This window comes from Achroia grisella, unplaced genomic scaffold (genome assembly GCF_030625045.1).
Source record: "Achroia grisella isolate CSIRO2021 unplaced genomic scaffold, CSIRO_AGI_Agris_v1 utg2716, whole genome shotgun sequence".
NCBI classification, from domain to species: Eukaryota; Metazoa; Arthropoda; class Insecta; order Lepidoptera; family Pyralidae; genus Achroia; species Achroia grisella.
This window is the reverse complement of record NW_026712761.1, coordinates 255,510-274,065: the sequence shown is the minus strand read 5'-3', so window position 1 is coordinate 274,065 and position 18,556 is coordinate 255,510. Positions and strand designations below refer to the sequence as shown.

The 18,556-nt window shown below is 32.7% G+C and overlaps 2 protein-coding genes across 2 annotated transcripts; both read left to right on the top strand.

The window, feature by feature from the left end:
- The first annotated feature begins 3,069 nt into the window (after nt 1–3,069).
- On the top strand, nt 3,070–6,528 carry LOC131842983 (sorting nexin-16). Its single transcript, XM_059191577.1, has 2 exons — nt 3,070–3,313; nt 4,859–6,528. Exon 2 carries the CDS (start codon nt 4,890–4,892, stop codon nt 5,754–5,756), a length of 867 nt encoding a protein of 288 aa, XP_059047560.1. The 5' UTR covers nt 3,070–3,313; nt 4,859–4,889; the 3' UTR covers nt 5,757–6,528.
- Nucleotides 6,529–11,474: 4,946 nt separating this feature from the next.
- Nucleotides 11,475–17,691, top strand: LOC131843007 (zinc finger protein 479-like). The gene is made up of 7 exons (XM_059191598.1): nt 11,475–11,661; nt 12,398–12,502; nt 13,324–13,694; nt 14,279–14,428; nt 15,401–15,499; nt 15,925–16,141; nt 16,989–17,691. Exons 1-7 carry the CDS (start codon nt 11,560–11,562, stop codon nt 17,058–17,060), a joined length of 1,116 nt encoding a protein of 371 aa, XP_059047581.1. The 5' UTR covers nt 11,475–11,559; the 3' UTR covers nt 17,061–17,691.
- Nucleotides 17,692–18,556: the final 865 nt, after the last annotated feature.

The window sequence follows — 18,556 nt, the reverse complement described above, 5'->3', positions numbered from 1 at the left end:
CTTTTGAAATTCTGGCCAACAAAAGCAACTTCGTGAGGCGGCGCCCAGGGGAGAAATTTAATCCTGATTGCATAGTGGAACGTATTAAAAACCCCGTAAAAATAATGGTTTGGTCTGTCTGATGACTGCGCCCAACCAATATAGAGGCGCCCAACCCCTTTTGCGCATCAGCGCAAAAGGGGTTGGGCGCCTCTATATTGTCCAGGGAACCATGAGACAGGACCAATTCAAGCAAGTATTAGAAACTCGCCTGTTGCCGCAACTTCAGAAATGGTTCCCGAATGGGGAGTAATTTGTGTTTACGCACAAATCAGCTTCATGTCATAAAACGAGGAGTGTAACCGAATTTATGGAAGACCACAACATTCCAGTTTTACCTTAGCCTGGCAATTCTCCTTATATGAATCCCATAGAAAACTTGTGGGATATTACCAAGGCGGAAATTGCCAAGGAAATCATAACTACAAAAGTAAAACTGATTTAAAAATTACTAAATGTATGGTTTCACAAACTCATAATAAAAGTAATTGCTAAACAGTGTATGGAAAGTATTCAAGGCAGATTCAAGCACTGATAGAAGCAAAAGGAAATGTGACAAAATACTAACAATTTCCTATCACCATATTTATTATACTTGTTTATATTTTCTAGTTGTTCAAATATTAAATTATTGTAGCCTAAATTCATTATAAGATATAAGTCTCATATTATGAAATATAATTATAGCCTAGTGACGTTTTTTAATTTATTATATAATATATAGACCAATATTTTACAAAAAACGAATATTTCGTGACTGTCCCTATTAATTTGGCAATAAACTGTAAACCTGAAAATATCCAAAGTGCCAGATCCAAAAAAAAGAAAAGATACATTACTTTACATGCAATATTCTTTATTTAAATTGTACAGATTATTTAAATATCATACAAGAATAGAATAGTCTTAATTCATAAGAATAGACCAGACCCTACAAGCAGGACCCATTTAAACAAAACCCATTTTTATTTAACTAAATTTTCTACCTCTATGGTACATTTCCCTGAGTAATTCAATTTATTTTTAAAATTAAATAAATCAATTATTGCATTCAACCAAATTTTATGAGAACAAACAACCTGATCGCATCATAGTAACTTTAAACATTTTAATACAACTCTATTCAATTTTTTTTTTATTGACTATTAAAGAAAGAAATATAATAATAATCAACTTTATTTCATAGTGAACAACACAAAGACCAGTTTCCAATACCAGTAGCATCAAGTGACTAAAAATCAAAGAGTGTGTAGCTATAATCGAAGACTAAATCGTACATTGAACCTTAGACCAATTAACTCCATTTTTACATAATTTTCCAATATCATGTATATCTGACAAATCTATTTTTACACAAAAAAATAGAAACATAACAAACCACTTTTGTAACTACCAAGAAATTTATTAATGAACAATAAGATAATTTCCATTTTCATTCTAATCAACAGCGTCAAATATGAGATCCTACTTTATCCTACTAAGACAACATTTCAAACAACTCCATTCAATGTATTTTTTTTTATTTAACCAACCAATATGATAAAAATTATCATCAATCATCAATAACACAAAGACCTGTTTACAATATCAGAAGAGGATCATAGTGACCAAATTCGAAAAAGGTGTAGCTAAAATTGAAGAAACTTGTATATCAAACCTTAACCAATTATTATTTTAATAATTTTTACAAATTATAAATATAAATATCGAATTTTCCAATATCATGCATACCCCCTCTGATAAATCAATGTGTGCGTAACTATGAATATCACAAAATAATACAGTAATAGTAATTATTACCTTTACCAACGATTTTTGTAACTACAAACAAAAATATTAATGAACAATAGGTTTATTTTCATTTTCAAAGACCGAAATCCATTTCCAACCGAGACTGACAAGAGTTTCTATTTTTGTACTATTTAACTTCCAACCTCAAAGAAGAAACCTAACTAATACCACATTTAAGAAACGACTAACAACAAAATAACTGAAAAATCAATAATGTAAGGCGGCCAGCCGCCGACGAACAGTGAACCAAGATTTCGTAATCTAAAAGCACTGAAACTACTAACCAAAATTAACAATCTTTTTTTTTTATACCCTTAGGTAGCAAACAAGCAAACGGCCCATCTGATGGTAAACGGTTACCGTAGCCTATGGACGCCTGAAACACCAGGGGTGTCACATACGCGTTGCCGACCCTTAAGAAACCTTAATATACCCTTCTTGAAAAACCCCATGCTGTAGTCTCTTGAGAAAACCTCGGCAGGTAGTTCATTCAATCTGAATGACCATTAAATATTAATGGAAAACAAAGACGAAATTTCACTAACTGTAAATTTTATAATTTACAGAAAAACGTTAATGGAGGAAGAAACATCTCGAACAAAATAAATAGTATGGAACAAATGAAAATGCGAGTGATGATTGACATGAATAATAGACAATCCTGTATTTTTTGTTAAAACTTTATGGCTCAGAGTACTAGCTCAATTGAGGAGCTAAAAATCATATCCAAAACGGTAATATTATTATTATTACTAAATGTGAAATTTTAATATTTTTTGAATAATGATATACTTTGTTATTGTATATTAATAAGTGTTAATAATAATAATAATTTACATTATATATTTTTGTATTGTAGTTAATTTGTGTGCGAGTTTCACCACGTGTACTGTAAATCAACCCAGCTGAAAATAAATGCTGGAAACCATATTTCCAGTTGTGGTCCACATTGACTCAGTTTTGTATATCATTGTTTATGTTGTTTACTTATACTCTCCTAATATTTATAATGTAGTTCTAACTTTTGTTTGCTGTTGTTTTAGCTTTATCTTCCAAATGGCCGTAAAACTGTGCAAGACGCAAAAAATCACAAGATTTTACTTTGTATCAAATAGATTTTCTTGAAATTGAAGAGTTTTTTTGCAGTAAACGAGTACATTGTGTCTTCTAGGAATTATACTGTACTGTACCAGTTTGTATATGTGACAATCTGTTTGTCAATCTGTCATCAATCATCATATCAATTGGAAATATTTATTCCTATATTCTTATTTTTAAACTTTATAATTTTATTTGCAAAACACAGTCAAAAATTATAATTTTCAATAAATTATTTGAGAGTTGTTTCAGCTAGCAGTTTATGTTCCTTGATCATGGCGTAGTAAACATTCACCGTGTTTTCAATAAAATGTATATCAAATCCATTGTTATCGTACTGTTATAAATATCTCGTAATATACGTTCAATTATCCAAGTTGTCTATGTAAGTAATCTTTTAAAATATGAAATACTATAATTAGAAGTGTACGATAAATGTTCAGGTAGTGACTGAAATTGACAATGAAATTGTTATTTTGGTCATGATCATCATTGGTAAAAATTACAGTATCGTAGATGTAGGAAATGTCGAGACAGGTAATTTTATATTATCTTAAGGTCTGACTAATTATATTTATTAATGTATACTAAATGTGAAAGTTTAAATGTAATTATTTAGTGTACTTATAGCTGATAATAGAATGGTGCACCCTCAACAAGCACTAACGGTTTATACTGGCTGGAATTTATTTGGTGTTCAATTACCATTCCTGTCATATATACATGTATATCATAACTTCCTTCCTAATAATACACACACAAACACATAATTGTTCTAACTAACACATTAATATGAATACAAACATGTGTCTTGTAAATTTTTATGCTTAACTTCTAATAAGTAACTTTTGTTTACTAATATTTGGTATCTAATGTTTTGAAATATGTTTTTAAAAAAAGTGACAATGTATATGAAAGATTGGGGTGTACCAGATACATTGGTATGCTTACTAGGTCACCCCAACACTGTTATTGTAATTCAATTGTATTTTTTAATTTTTATTTTTCAATAATTCTAACTATGTTATGGTAGCCTGAAATCTCTCTTTTGGCACAACTTTTTTTAGCCAAAATAAATATGTCATGAAAGTGATGACATGCTTATGTCTTTCTTTAGACACCTTGTTCCTGTTTTATGTTATATAATTAAAATAATGTATTATCACACCAGATCCCTTATAGGGTTCATCTATGCCCTAGAATTAGTTTTTCTAATGTGGGGCCCATTGCAACAAAGGCTTTTTGAGTTTTAAGGGGCAATTCGAAAATGGACACTTGCTCTGGGCCATTTAAATGCAATACTAGATTTTGATGCCAAATGTAATGAAAAAGAAAATTCTGGAATAACTGTCTTATCACTAAATTAACATAGGAAATTAATATAGAAAAATCTTTATTAAAATTATTTAAAATTTTTAATTTCAGTATTTCTTCTTTATGTTTAAAAATTTAGTCATCATGTTTCATTAACAATTTTCTACAATTTCTTCCCAGAACATTTACAAACAATTAATTTTTTTTATATGATCTACTATATATGTTACATTTTACAAAGGCTAATGTGAGGCATGGCGCAATAAGGATGGTAGGGAAAAAATTATAATATAAAATATTCTCATAGTGACTAAAATATCCTACATGAATAAATTATTTTTTAATTAATAAATCTGTGGTAGACTAAAAACATAACATTTCAAAAATTGTTTATAATAATAATAATAATATACCCCTTTTTTCCGAAAATTGGGGTACATTTTGGTGTTTACAAAATGTCCTACAATTCGGTGTGCCTTTTGGCATAGGCCTACTCCAGCTCTCTCCACTGAACTCTGTATTCATGTTCATGTTCATGAAAATGTTTACATAAAATTTATTTGAATAACCATTTCTTTTTACTTAAATGTAATTACAATATAATTGTTTATTTCAGTGTGTCTGCACCATAGAGTACAAATTTCAAAATGGAGGTAATACAGAATCGAAGTATTAAAGGCAATAATGGTACAGATAGGAAAGCAGATGACGCTAACAATGAAGTGTCTTCCACATCAAGTGATGAACAGTTAAGTCGTGGTGTAGTGAGGAAATATAAGAATTTCCATAAATCTCCCTATGAGACTGCTACATCTGATAATGAATCTTCTAAACCCAGAAGCAGATCACTACAATCCAGGAGTCACTATAAAAGCATGGGTAACATTAATGATAACAGTTATCATGGGAGAGATTACAACAAAAATGTAAACAAGGTACAAAATAGCGTAAGTACAATAGATCTAAGTCTGCACAGGGAAGAGATTAAGAAATTTGAATCCCTACAAATACCAATAGTAGGTTATGAAGTTATGGAGGAACGAGCAAAGTTTACAATTTATAAGCTCAAAGTTGAAGATGACAAACGTGACCAATCCTGGCTCGTTTTCCGTAGATATACGGACTTTGTTAGACTATATTCTAGAATCAGAAGTGAGCTACCAAATATAATACTACCATTGCCAGGGAAGAGATGGTTCAGGGATAACTTTGACACTGCATTCTTAGAAGAACGAGTGAGAGGTTTGCAGATCTTTGTAAATGCAATATTGAGTAAACTTCCTAACCATGCAACGGTTAGAGAGTTCTTCTGCTTGGATGAACCTCCTCAAGTGTTCACCTACCAACCGGAGGTCCAAGCAGTGTATGGTGCATTAGAGGATTCAATAACGACCCTAAAAATTAAACTAAAACAGAAAGACGCAACGATTGTGCATTTACAGAATCGTATCGCACAATTAGAGCTGCAATCGAAGAATTGTCCTAACTGTAGTTCAAATATAAATTGTATCTAAAAATAGTAATGTAAGGAAGTATTTATATTTGGTTATTTTATTATTGTACAAATGTATACAGAATGAAGCATTCTGATAAGGAAGCCTTGTTATAAACTCAAATAATTTCTACTGATTGTCTTTTACAAACATTTTATACTGGATGACATTAAAAATATTTAAGTCAGGAACCATACTCCAGAATATTAAAGGATAATACTAAAGGAATACTTTATAACTGATTTGTTGAACTCTTAAATGTATATATAAATGTAGTCGATGCTAGATCTCCCAGCGACTTATGCACACCTAGTATTCCAAACAAATAATAGATTCTTTTTTATTCACACACAAAAATGTTACCACTAAGGTGATGACCTGACAAATTGTATTTGTGACAATGGATCCATTATGAATAAACATCCCTCGCTCCTTGTCAATTTATGAATTTCAAAGATCTGTAATTCCATAGAAGATTATTGTCTTCTGTGAATAAATATAAAAAAAACCAAAAGAGTACAAATAAAATTAACTTAAATAAAAACAATTTACGGGTTTAGTCTTAAAGGGTATAGCTGAAAACGCTGTGGAATACGAACTACTTTGGAAAAGAAAATGGAAATCAGGAATTGTCATTTACAGCCGATTTAGTCTTTGGCAGCATGATTTGTTGAAGGTTTCAAACATTATTTCTCCCTTTGATAGAGACTATCACTAGCATTCATCCTTTAAGACTAACCCTGCATAGATAAACTATACTTAATACAAGAATCTCTTCCATCTCTCTTTCTCTCTTGTATTTATATGGCAAATCAGGTATTTGTGGACCAAATATACATATCCTATGTGAAATTAAGATATTTTCAGCTAATATATAATTACAATAGAAGAAATATAATTATTCACATACAATTAATGCAAAATAAACCCAAATCGATTATCTTTATGCATGTATGTATATTTCTGTCTATTTTTTATTTTATTTATTTATAATAATTCAAATATACAGTCAGTTCGGAGTGCTTTAGCTAAGCGCTAAGGAGCTAAGAAGAACGGAGAAGAAACTCGGCTATTATTCTTCTCAAATAAGCTTGTACACAATTACAAACATAAAGATTTATGTTAAAGCTAAGAGATATATTTTGTATCAATATGATCAGGGCCGGATTAATTTTTATTTTTTTAACTTTAATGCACACAATATAATATATAGTACAGTACATTTGGCGGACTTAACACCATGCGGCATTTTCTACCAGTCAACCATAGGTGGTGCAGAGAATAATTGTTGGCGGTGCAAAATTATAAACGTAAACAAAATGCAACAAAATATAAACAAAATAATTAAACGTAACAGGGCCCATGGGCAATGGTAATCTCGAGGCCCTTGTCAATCCGAGAATATTGATAGGAACTAGTTTATATCCATATATTAATAAAATTTCGTTCTATTACTCAATTCGTAGCTAGAAAATATGTACTAATTGTATTGAATACGAGATGGTTCTATACTGTAAGTGTCAATGAAATATTTTATGAACTACAGTTTGCGTCGAAAATAACTATGACATTGTACCTGACACTGAGAATTAAAAATTTCCAATTAATATGTCGCTCTCTGAAACATTTCAAAACAAAAGATATTTTTAAGTCCGCGCGGGACCTCTAGATCCCCTACTGGTTAATCCGGCCCTACACGTGATAAACATACATATATCCGTAGATACTGTAATTTTTTAAAGTAACTCTAATTTAGGTGCTATATTTGTCACTAATTTTATTATTTATAACTCTGAACTATTTATAAAATTGTTATAAGGGGTCATCCATAAACTAACATACGTCACAATATACTACAGAAACGTAAAATATATATACTATAATAAACTTCACATATTAAAGGGGCGGCGTCACAAAATGTGACATTGTATAACAAGTGATTGGTGAAGAACATAATTAAAAAAATCGAAAGAAAAGTTATGTCACAAAATGTAGGCTTGGGATGGTCCCAACCTTTTTTTGTTACTTGGAAAAAATCTTTGTCCGAGATACCCTCAGGGGAAAAACGGGTACTGTGAGACTCCTACTCACTAAAAACTCGAAGATATCCCTCGTCCAACACCATGTGCCGGAGTAGCGGGATCGAAACAGTCCACCGCGACTCCGACGGTGAGATGAGCCCAATTCTACATTTTGTGACGTAACTTTTCAATGACGAGCTGTGACAGGGATGGGGGTAAAAACTATTGAAATAAGTGTGACGATTTATGTATGGCCTCTTACAGATAATCCTGTATTTATAAAATTGTTGTAACATAAACTATTCATAACACAAAACATACATTTCGCATATTCAATACAATAACTTAAAAAGTACTGATTTTTGGAATTATACTTAAAAGTAAAAAAATAAGGTAGATTTTACTAAATTTGTATTTTTTATTAATGCAGTATTTTTTAGTAATAGTGTATTAACTCAAAAATTACTTATTTTCGGAATGAGACCTCAAAGTTGTGAGATTAAAGTGGATTTTCCAATATAAGATTTCAATAATGCTGGATAATTTATACATTAGCATCTATTACAGTTCACGCTAAGCGGAGCTATGGGTACTAGAGAACTGATAGAATTTTTTTTTCGTAAATACAATTTATACACAATAAACACTCAACAACAGTCATACTTATGATGATGAAGCCGCTACAAAGTAAGGCGTAGTGTTAACCGCTTGACTAGCAGGGCCGTGTAGCATATTTTTATTGTATTGAGTGTGCGGTTTAATGATTGTAATCCGTGATATTTTGTACAAGAAGCAATATCAAAAGTGCCTTATTATACACAATTACATTATGCAGCGAGATAAAGCGATTACTATAGTGTTATGGACAAGTTAGACCGTTTGTTTTATCACTTGTTATTTACCCCTACGTCATCTGCTTTTTATTAATATAAAAGATAACATTTGTGAGTCGAAACTTAATATAAACTACATTTATAGAGAAAAGGTTATTTTGAGACTAAGTTTCGTATAAACTATATAATAGAGGTTCGAACCCCTAGCGGTGTCCTCACAGTAAAGTCGTATCCGTCAGGTGGGAGTTGGCCTTCAGCCGCTCCATAAGTCTTTCCTCGGGTTTGGAGTGCCTTCTGCACTCGCCCTTTATCGTCCGGTGACGCTGTAAAGGCTAGCTGCGGCCCACAGCAATAGAGTAGTCCGAAATAACTCTTGCCTTTTTCAGTTCAATAAAAAAAAGAAATTTACACTCTAGAAAAAACAGGGGTAACTGATATGAAATAACCTAAAAAGTTCATTGTTTTATATCGCTGTATATATTTTGCATTTACTTGTTCATCTAATGAGTTATATAATGTATATATTATGTATTAAGTGTTCCACAATTTCTAATTGATCGTTTGTGATATAATTATAGGGTATATATACTATATATCTTAAAGTATGGTGGTAGTGACAGATTGGCGGAATACTACAAATTAAAATATTCTCGAAGACCACTGTAAATAAAATATTTGATCGTGTTTATCCTTTCAACAGGACTAGTTCATAAATAAATTATATAGTTCAAAATAGCGCCAAATACGAAATCTTGTCTAGTTCATATACGAACTAATTCAAGTTGAGAACTATTTCACAGATTCTATTCTTTGATTCATTACCGACATAAAAAACAGCATAAAAGTGGAATATTGTAAAAAAAAATAGCAAATTTACTGATTATAAAAATACAAGAACACTCATCCGAGCTTTAATAGGTCAGATTAAGTCAGTGCAGGCTACATTGCAGGAGTGGTAGATTGAAAAAAAATAACTATGACTATTTAAAAGTACTTAAAGTAAATTAATTTGAATAAAGGATTTTCTATTCTGTAATTGAGGCAAGCAATAGAATATGATTTCAAATAGTTTACAAAGTAATTTTTTGTTGTTCTTTTTATCCTTTAAAAGAATGGCAAAGGGAACTGCACCAAAACAGCCCTGTCTGCATGTTTTTAATTTCAAAGGTATATATAATTTTAATACGTCATCTGTCACTAACACAGAATTTATCGCGCGAAATGTTTTTTTTTATTATTGTAGTGCACCCAGTACCTAGTGTGTATGCGTAGCATATCTATATAGTTTTTGATAGTGTGTAAGTATGAAATATGCGTATCCTATTTTATTTAGTCGTTTGTCTGGATGAGAGGAGAGTGGCCTCCCCCGCCTTTGTTCATCAGTGGATATCTTCCGGGCCGAAATGCTGATGATGTTAATGAAGTAAATTCATTTTTTGTATTTCATTTTACATATACATTTCATTTTACATACATATATAGATATGGCTCGAAAAGAAAAACAGATAATATTAATATGAAATTGTAATTTTGAAATGTATAGTGGAACACGTTTTTAGGTTTAGAACAAGAGTGAATTAGTTAATTTATATAGAAATATGCAATATACTATACCAATATTGAAATTTATAAACGTTTTTAGTTAAATAAAGTTGTATAACATTTTAGTAAGTATTTTATTTAAAATATAGGATATTTTTGATCTACTTTAAAAAACAGTACAAAATACTACTGTCATGTTTTTTTAGTGATGATAATGGAACGATGTACTCGTCTGCGCGAGCGGTTTACGCTGGCGGGGACCAGTGAAGGATGATAGGATAAACATGCGGTCAGGTCAGTTAGCAGATCCTGACAAATTCACCAGGAATGTTTTCGGGTCAGGATGGTTTCCATGGAGAACCGCGAGGAGGTCAACCTGATAGGGCACATTCCTAGCAATGGGGTCATCAATTAAAAACAATAACCATTCCCCCACTACTGTCATGTTATTTCTATTCATATTGTGGAATAAACTAACTGCCGAGATTTTCTCAAGAAACTACAGCATGGGGTTTTTCAAGAAGGGTATATATATGTCGCAGGTGTCCATAGGCTACGGTACCATTTACCATCAGATGGACCGTATGCTTGTTTGTAGTTAAAACAAACTGTAGTAATAAAAGAAAAACTTTTCTACACTAATATTACAAAGCTGATGAATATATGTGTGGTTGAACGTACTTATATCACGAATTACTGATTCGAATTGAAAAACTCTTATTGTTGAATAGCCCATTTGACGAGGCACGGTCAAGGCTGTATAACGGCGACGCATCAATAGAAAATGTTCCAAAAACGGAGAATGAGAGATTTACAACGCCCATCTCTGTACTTTTTTGTCTTACGTGACACATACGAAGTTGCTAATGAGCAAGTTATTTATGAGTATGTTTGTTAGAACTTACCAATTTCTGTAAATATACAAAAAATATTTTTAAACAAGAGTACCTAATACTCTTATTTAAAAATATTTTTTGCATTTGATAGTTCGTTTTGCATGAAAGCCTTAAAAACAGTAAATAATAGAATGTACATAAGCTAAGACGAAATTAATAGCACGAGCGGACGAGTAGACGATACGATGCTATGAGTCAGATGTAGAGGGCGACTTTCATTTTTTAAATATACTGGCAGCTGAATTATTGGGATTAATTAATATAAGACTTCATTGACATTGACTCCTAAAAATTTGCTTTTTGTTTCAAATGAATAATCTAAAATCTTATCACAAATAAAAAAAAATGTAGATGGATGACTGTATAAATACAGTATCTTTGCCTTATAAAATGGATAAACAGGACCAAAAAAATAAATATTTGACATTTCGTTTGTTTACATTTTGTTATCATTATTTTTATACACTATTTCTCTCTGAAACGATAACTTAATATAATAAATAATACTTCTACTTGTTTCCTGTTTGAAGTAATGGAATCAAATATTTGTCACATCTGCTTAAGTGATAACAGAATATTACAACAACCTACAGAAATATTACGTATTACGTTAAAAATGTTAACTCCAGGATTGGTATGAGCATTTTAAGACAATAGTATTCTTTATTCCTTTGAAAACACTATTTCAAATGCAAAAAATAAGTATCCAGGTGTTTTCTTCTATGCAATTATATTAAAATTGTTATATTAAAAGTTTTTAAGGTCTTTAATATAACAAATTTAATATAATTTTATAAATTTTAAATTGGATAAATAAAATATCAGTTTGAGATGTTGACAGAATCTGTTTATTATTCTTTAGTTCTAATTACATGTCATTCACTAAGAAGTTTCTATATAGAACATCCTTCTCTTTGCATAAATGAAATTAATAAAAAATAACTTCCTTATCTTAATTAATAATCATATCTATGAGGACGATGTATTATTCGACCAGAACGAGTAATATATGGGAAAATAGTGTCACTATTAACAATTGTTTCTTTTACCCATTGTAGTAGTATTATAACTGCTGGAGAAAGCTAGGATGAGCATAAAGTTATGTCTGGTACTTTAATGCCGTGAATTTACCAGGAATTATCCAAGATGGTGTACAGAGGAAAGATATGGAGATATGGAGAGGTACTTTACTAGTGATGAGGCCTTACACGTTTTTTCAAAATTACGACTTCGGCAAACAGGCCTATGGCCCATCTCATAGTAAATAGTTACCATAGCCTAAGGACTCCATAACTACTAAATATTAATAACAATTACCATCCTAAGTCATAACTAATTTAAATTAACTGTTTTCTTTTTATATGTTTCAGGATATACAGAGGCTGTGTTGGGAATGTAATGCACATCTAAAACATGCTAATATTTTAATGAGAAATGCTCTCCTATCTAAACATATATTAGATGAATATGCCTTGGTGAGTCTTAAATAAATAATAATAATAAATAACCCTGAACAATTAACACAGCGCCATCTAGTATCACGGTAAGCACAGCTTGTGTCATGGGTACTAGACAACTAATATAAATACTTAGTTTTTTTGTAAATACATACATAATATACATAGAAAACCCACAGACTGATACAAATAATCATATGCATGGATACAATTGGTAAAGCGGTGTGCTCAACCCCTAGACCATCAAGCTTGTTGATGTCATATGTATATATATATATAAATATATAACAGGTAAGGGCAATGTGCATGAATCACGATGGTGGCTTTAAGGTTATGTTATCCTTACTTATATTAAAAATGGTCTGACCATCTAGCAAAGCACAACACACTTTCACTCAAAAACTACTGAACCTATTTAAATGTGTATTGGTACACAGATAGTCTAGATACTGAGAAAGGACATAGGCTACTTTCAAAATCGAAAAATGGTTGAAAAGGTAGATGAAAAATTGTATGGAAGTATCATTTTTAAAGCTAGTGACATATAGAAGGCAGGTAAAGGAAATCGCAGGAGACATCTGGTACCTCTACAATAAAAGGTTAAAACATCCACTATACCATGTGCGCTGTAGTGTGAGTGACAGTTTCAGTAACATTTCATTTACAAATTATGACTTAGTATTTCAGCTGTACCACATTTGTAATATATTAAATCATTAATAACTGTAGTAACTTAAATATAACCCAGACAGAATGTTCTAGTCTACAAATACAGGCAAATGTCACTCCCACCATGCTACAGCACACATAGTATAGTTTATAAATGCAACACATTTCAGGGCCAAAACTGCTGTATGATACCAAAATCTAATTTAAACTTCTCGAATCTATCAATAATTAGTTCTCCAGAAGAGATCACAGATATATCTGGTATACATAAGAATGATTTATCAAAATTCAGTAATAAATTAAATTCTGAAACCACACATATTAAAAAAGTACAGCATTCCAGACTAAATATGATTAAAAAATCCGAATATTCTGTACAAACTGCAAACAGTGAACAGAAAGAGAAGAATATTTCAGAAAAAGAATCAGGCAATGTCAAAAGACGAAGTATAGTTCTTAAAAAAGTAAATTATAAAAGAAGAAATAGACTGAGAGCAGCGAAAAACGATTATAAATGTAAGGAGTGCAGTAAAGTTTTTGAGTAAGCAAAAACAAATATTCATTATATTTTTATATATACTATATTATAAAGCTAAAGAGTTTGTTTATTTGAACATGCTAATCTAATCAGATTACTGCCAATAATTTCCCTTGTCGAGCCTGTGGTAGGCCATGCCGTTCTCGTATCGGTTTATACAGCCACGAAAAGAGCTGTTCACGGACCATTACGCCATAATTCGTCTATAATAGACGCATAGGCCATTATATATATATATAATCTCAGGAACTAGTAGTTTGAATTTAAAAAAAACTGAATAATGATGTCATTTCCCATGTTCTATCTAGGTATATTTTTTACATTGTCATTAGCATGAGTAGTTCTGTCTATTAAGCAGTTTGCTTTGTAAACTGTATTCCTGGTGGGAGGCATGATCTCATAGTCTACCGGAATGAGTTCTGTAGATAACCCTGGTTATGTATATAGACAAACAAAAATACTTATGAATACATATGTTTGTATCGTGTGATCCCGCAACCATCAGAAGTCAGTCAATGTGCTAAAAAGCTAGCATTTTATGAGTTATGTTTACAGTGCGCAATAAAAAAAATACGTTATTATTACAGGAGCCGTGGGAAATATGAATATCACAAGCAGAAACATAATGGTGGACTGCAGTGTCCTATATGTATGAACACGCTCGCGAGTCGGGCGGCACTTGCAGCGCATCGACGAGCCAAGCACGCACGCCAGCGAGCACGCACCGACGATACCAAGTACGTATATTACGTACGTGTGACTGTATACAGAGTACTAGTAGTAAGCGTGAGTAGTAGTAGTAAGCGATTGCATGCCATGAGACTCTACGAGTCGAGCGGCTGCAGTTGCGGGGAGTCGGAAGAGGACCTCCCACCACGTTGTGTGGGAGTGCTCGCTGTATTCCGACCTTAGGGGGAAGCTGTCGGAGGGGATACGTCGAAGGAGAGGGTCCGGTGTACTACCCGGACTTGGTGTCTACGGAGGAGAATTTTAGGAGGCTGCGGGAGTTCGCGCATCAGTGGCACCGGAGGCGGAGCGAGTACGAGAAGACTGAAGGTGGTACGCGTTCAAGAAGGAAGGAGGCTGCTGAATATGGAGTGCTGCCAGCACCGAAACTGTTGCTGAATCTGAATGTTTCGTCCGCTGCCCCAGAAGGGGTAGAAAGCAACAGAAGGGACAGGAGTGGAAATAATTTGTAGGGGTCCAGAAAATACGTGCTTTTCAGCGCGCATTCCCCGTAGATTCGGCCAGTATAACCGAAAGGTTGGAATGGCCATGGGTTGGTGGAGGGTTGTATCCAGAGTACATTTTTAAGGCTAACGCAGGCAGGGCACCAGTGCAGGATGATAAGATGAGCATGAGGTCAGGCCAGTTCGCCCATCGTGACAAATTCACTAGAAATTTATCACGATGGTTTCCAGGAGGAACCGCGTGGAGGACGACCTAACATAGTACATTGATAGCAATGGGGATTACTAGTTCCCATTACTAACAATCGTCTTCTCCTCGAGTGTACATATTATAATTGATGTAGCCAGAGATAAGGTGATGAGAAATGAGTGTATTATCCATTATACACAGACATACATATAAGACGACAGACATAAACTAATCTACTCTAATATAGGCGAGTAGCTAATATTGTATATGACTCGAGGATTGACATGTATAGAAAACAATATTAAGTACAGATATTTGTCAAATTTCAGTTACTACTGTCAGCCGTGCGGGAAATTTTTCAAAACAAACTGCAGCTACAGGAAGCACCAGCGTACTGCCAGTACCCATGTGGACATTAGCACATTGAAGTAAGTTTATCGTATTTTTGTGTGTGTAATGAATGTCAAACAAGTTGACGGCACACCTTTGTTTGTTTTTTGTTGTGGAGGACATAGACTTGAAATAAAATGAAAAATTGTGTTAACTTTAATTTGTATTTTCTTATGGATGATAATGGAATTGCGCACCCGCCTGCGCTATCGGTTTACGGTGGTGGGGCACTAGTGGATAAGATGAGCATGAGGTCAGGTCAGTGAGCTCAACTTGGCGAATAGGAATTTACCACTATGGTTTCTAGGGGGAACCGGATGAAGATTATCTCATCATCATCATCATCAATCTAAGATCATTAGTAACAGTCCCTAATCTAATGTCTATGTTAAGCATATAACATCTATTTGGATAAATAATTTAAAAGTAATAAAAATTTTAATTATGTAAATTAAAATTATAGGTATACATGCCAGAATTGCGACATGCGCTTCCCAAGTTCCGCCAAAATGAAACAGCATAATGATACTGTGCACCTACGCATGAATTTGCTGATATGTGATATTTGCAATAAACGGTATTGCAGCGCTCGAGCGCTTGATAATCACAAGCGACGTAAGCATTCCAGCGATGCGCGTATAAGGTGCTTTATGTGCGAAGCCTGTGGGTATAGGTTTAAGGTATGTTATACTATATATATATATATTCCGCATGAAGTACTATTTCTTTTCATTAATTTTCATTGTGAATAGTCTTGGGTAATTAATATTATATTAGAGAAAATATTTTCTGTTAATAAGTATTATAATATACTGGCTGTGAGTAGTGGACAGTACTCGAAATTGGACCATAATAAAAAAAAAACAAAAAGATCTTTGAATCAATAACAATTAAACAAAAGAGTGTATATGCGTGTGTGTCAAATATATAGTAGTGTAAGTAATGTTTTTTTTATTGATTTAATGTATTTTTTATGCATAATTTTAAGAAAATATTAGGATTCTGCACTCCTCAACTATAAGTGTGCGAAATTTCATATTTCTCCGTCCACGCAATTCACGTATTAAAGGATGATAAGGTTTTGCTTCACGTATTAATATAACAATAATAACTCAGTGCTAGACGCGAAGATGCTGAAAGCCCGACCACCTGCGGCTATCAGCTATAATTATATGAGCGGTGTGCTCTCATGCCCGCGATGTGCGAGGATTTTTACACACAAAATAGGCTACATAAGTCACATGCGAGCACATCAACGGCAAAACTGGAATTGAAGACAGTCACCGTGGCCGAAATCGGCCGGGATTACACCATCATCATCAATAACCCAGTACAATTCACACAGCGCCATCTAGTCTCAAAAAAAGAACATATACTTTTGACACTAAATAATTGAAAATTTGTGGTTTAACAAATAATAATAGAGGCGGAATTAAACAAAATAATAAAAATCTATTAAGTAAAGAAATGACTTCAATAACACCTAATTCCAATCAAATAGATAATATAGTTTTTTTTTTATTTCAGACATTTCAAATACTGAAACGCCATCTGCAGACACATTTCAAAGGACAGCTTAAAGAAGGAAATAAAACATAATATATTTTTTTATGAGCGTTTCGATTATAAAACTCCAAGTATATATAAGTCATATTCAATCATTTATTCATGTAGGACATTTTAGCCGCTTATGAACGTAACGATTTATATGATACTAGCTGTCCCGGCAAACGTTGTTTAGCCTTAAAATAAAAAAAATAAAAATTATGGGTGGACTAACATTTAGGGAGATGAAAAATAGATGTTGGCCGATTCTCAGACCTACTCAATACGCTCACAAAATTTCATGAGAATCGGTCAAGCCGTTTCGGAGGAGTATGGGAACGAAAACTGTGACACGAGAATTTTATATATAAGATTAAGTCTTTTCCCAACTTACCTTTCATAGGCATTAATGGACAATAACGATCATTCATTCATTCATAATTTAAGAGCTGTGCTCTTGTCGGTGGAGCTCCCGCCTCCTTCCACGATCTTCTATCAGTCCTTTTACCTGTTGATAGGACACGACTTCAACTTTTTCTTTAACTTGCTTGATATAGCTGTGTCTTGTCTTCCCCTTCCTCTCTTTCCATCTATTTTTCCTTCAATAATGTTGTTAATTAGTTCGTTGTGTCGTATCAAGTGCCCCAACATTTAACGATAGCAATACTAATAATGTGTGGCAAATAATTAGCATAAAGATAAAAATAATTAATTGCTGCCAATTAAATTAAACGAAATAAATACATTTAAAGGACACTAAATTGAAGGCGGCTAAAAGACCCGGTTCAGCGTATGTCGACTGGATGTTCCTGTGCGGCACTGGACCCTTTTCTACAAATTATGGACTCACTAATGAAAATCACTATTATATCCTTACTTAATATTATAAATACGTAAATAACTGTCTGTCTCGCTTTCACGCTGAAACCACTGAACCGGTTTAAATGAAATTTGCTACACAGATAGTCTAGACTCTGACAAAGATCCTTTTTAATGCAAAAAAGGGTTATAAGAGGTTGAAAAGGGAGATGAAAGGTTATATAAAAGTATCGTTATTTTACGCAGACGAAGTCGCGGGCACAGCTAGTCATAATAATACTTTTTAACCGATTTTCATGAAATATTATATGTATACTCGGTAGGTTTGAGAATAGGTTATCTATTTTGTATACCGCTAAATGACAAGGGTAACCCATTAAACATTTTTTATTGTTTTGATAAAAATATGTACTTCAACCCTTCTACTATCAACCCCTATTGATAGCGATATTAATTTAGGTATACTGCAAAGGAACTTATGCGGGAACCAAGTCAGCTTAGAAGGTCGATGACTTCATTAACAGAAAAACAAACTGAATTATAAATTAACAGTTTTTCTAGTTGCGAGATTCGAATTCACGATCTTCCATGTTTGTAAGTCAAGGTACTCAACCATTTAGGGCGTTAACTGCATCACTAAAACAATAAATATATTACAATAAATGTTTATTTAATTTAATTAAAAATAAAATGTCTTAAATAGTCGTATATGCTATTTAACATAATATTAT

What these genes read in the sequence shown, in the direction of transcription:
- LOC131842983 (XM_059191577.1), top strand. Translation starts at nt 4,890, where the DNA reads ATGGAGGTAATACAGAATCGAAGTATTAAAGGCAATAATGGTACAGAT.
- LOC131843007 (XM_059191598.1), top strand. Translation starts at nt 11,560, where the DNA reads ATGGAATCAAATATTTGTCACATCTGCTTAAGTGATAACAGAATATTA. An exon ending in TATTAGATGAATATGCCTTG is followed by an intron (nt 12,503 to 13,323) that starts GTGAGTCTTAAA and finishes AACACATTTCAG; the next exon opens with GGCCAAAACTGCTGTATGAT. An exon ending in GTGGACATTAGCACATTGAA is followed by an intron (nt 15,500 to 15,924) that starts GTAAGTTTATCG and finishes TTAAAATTATAG; the next exon opens with GTATACATGCCAGAATTGCG.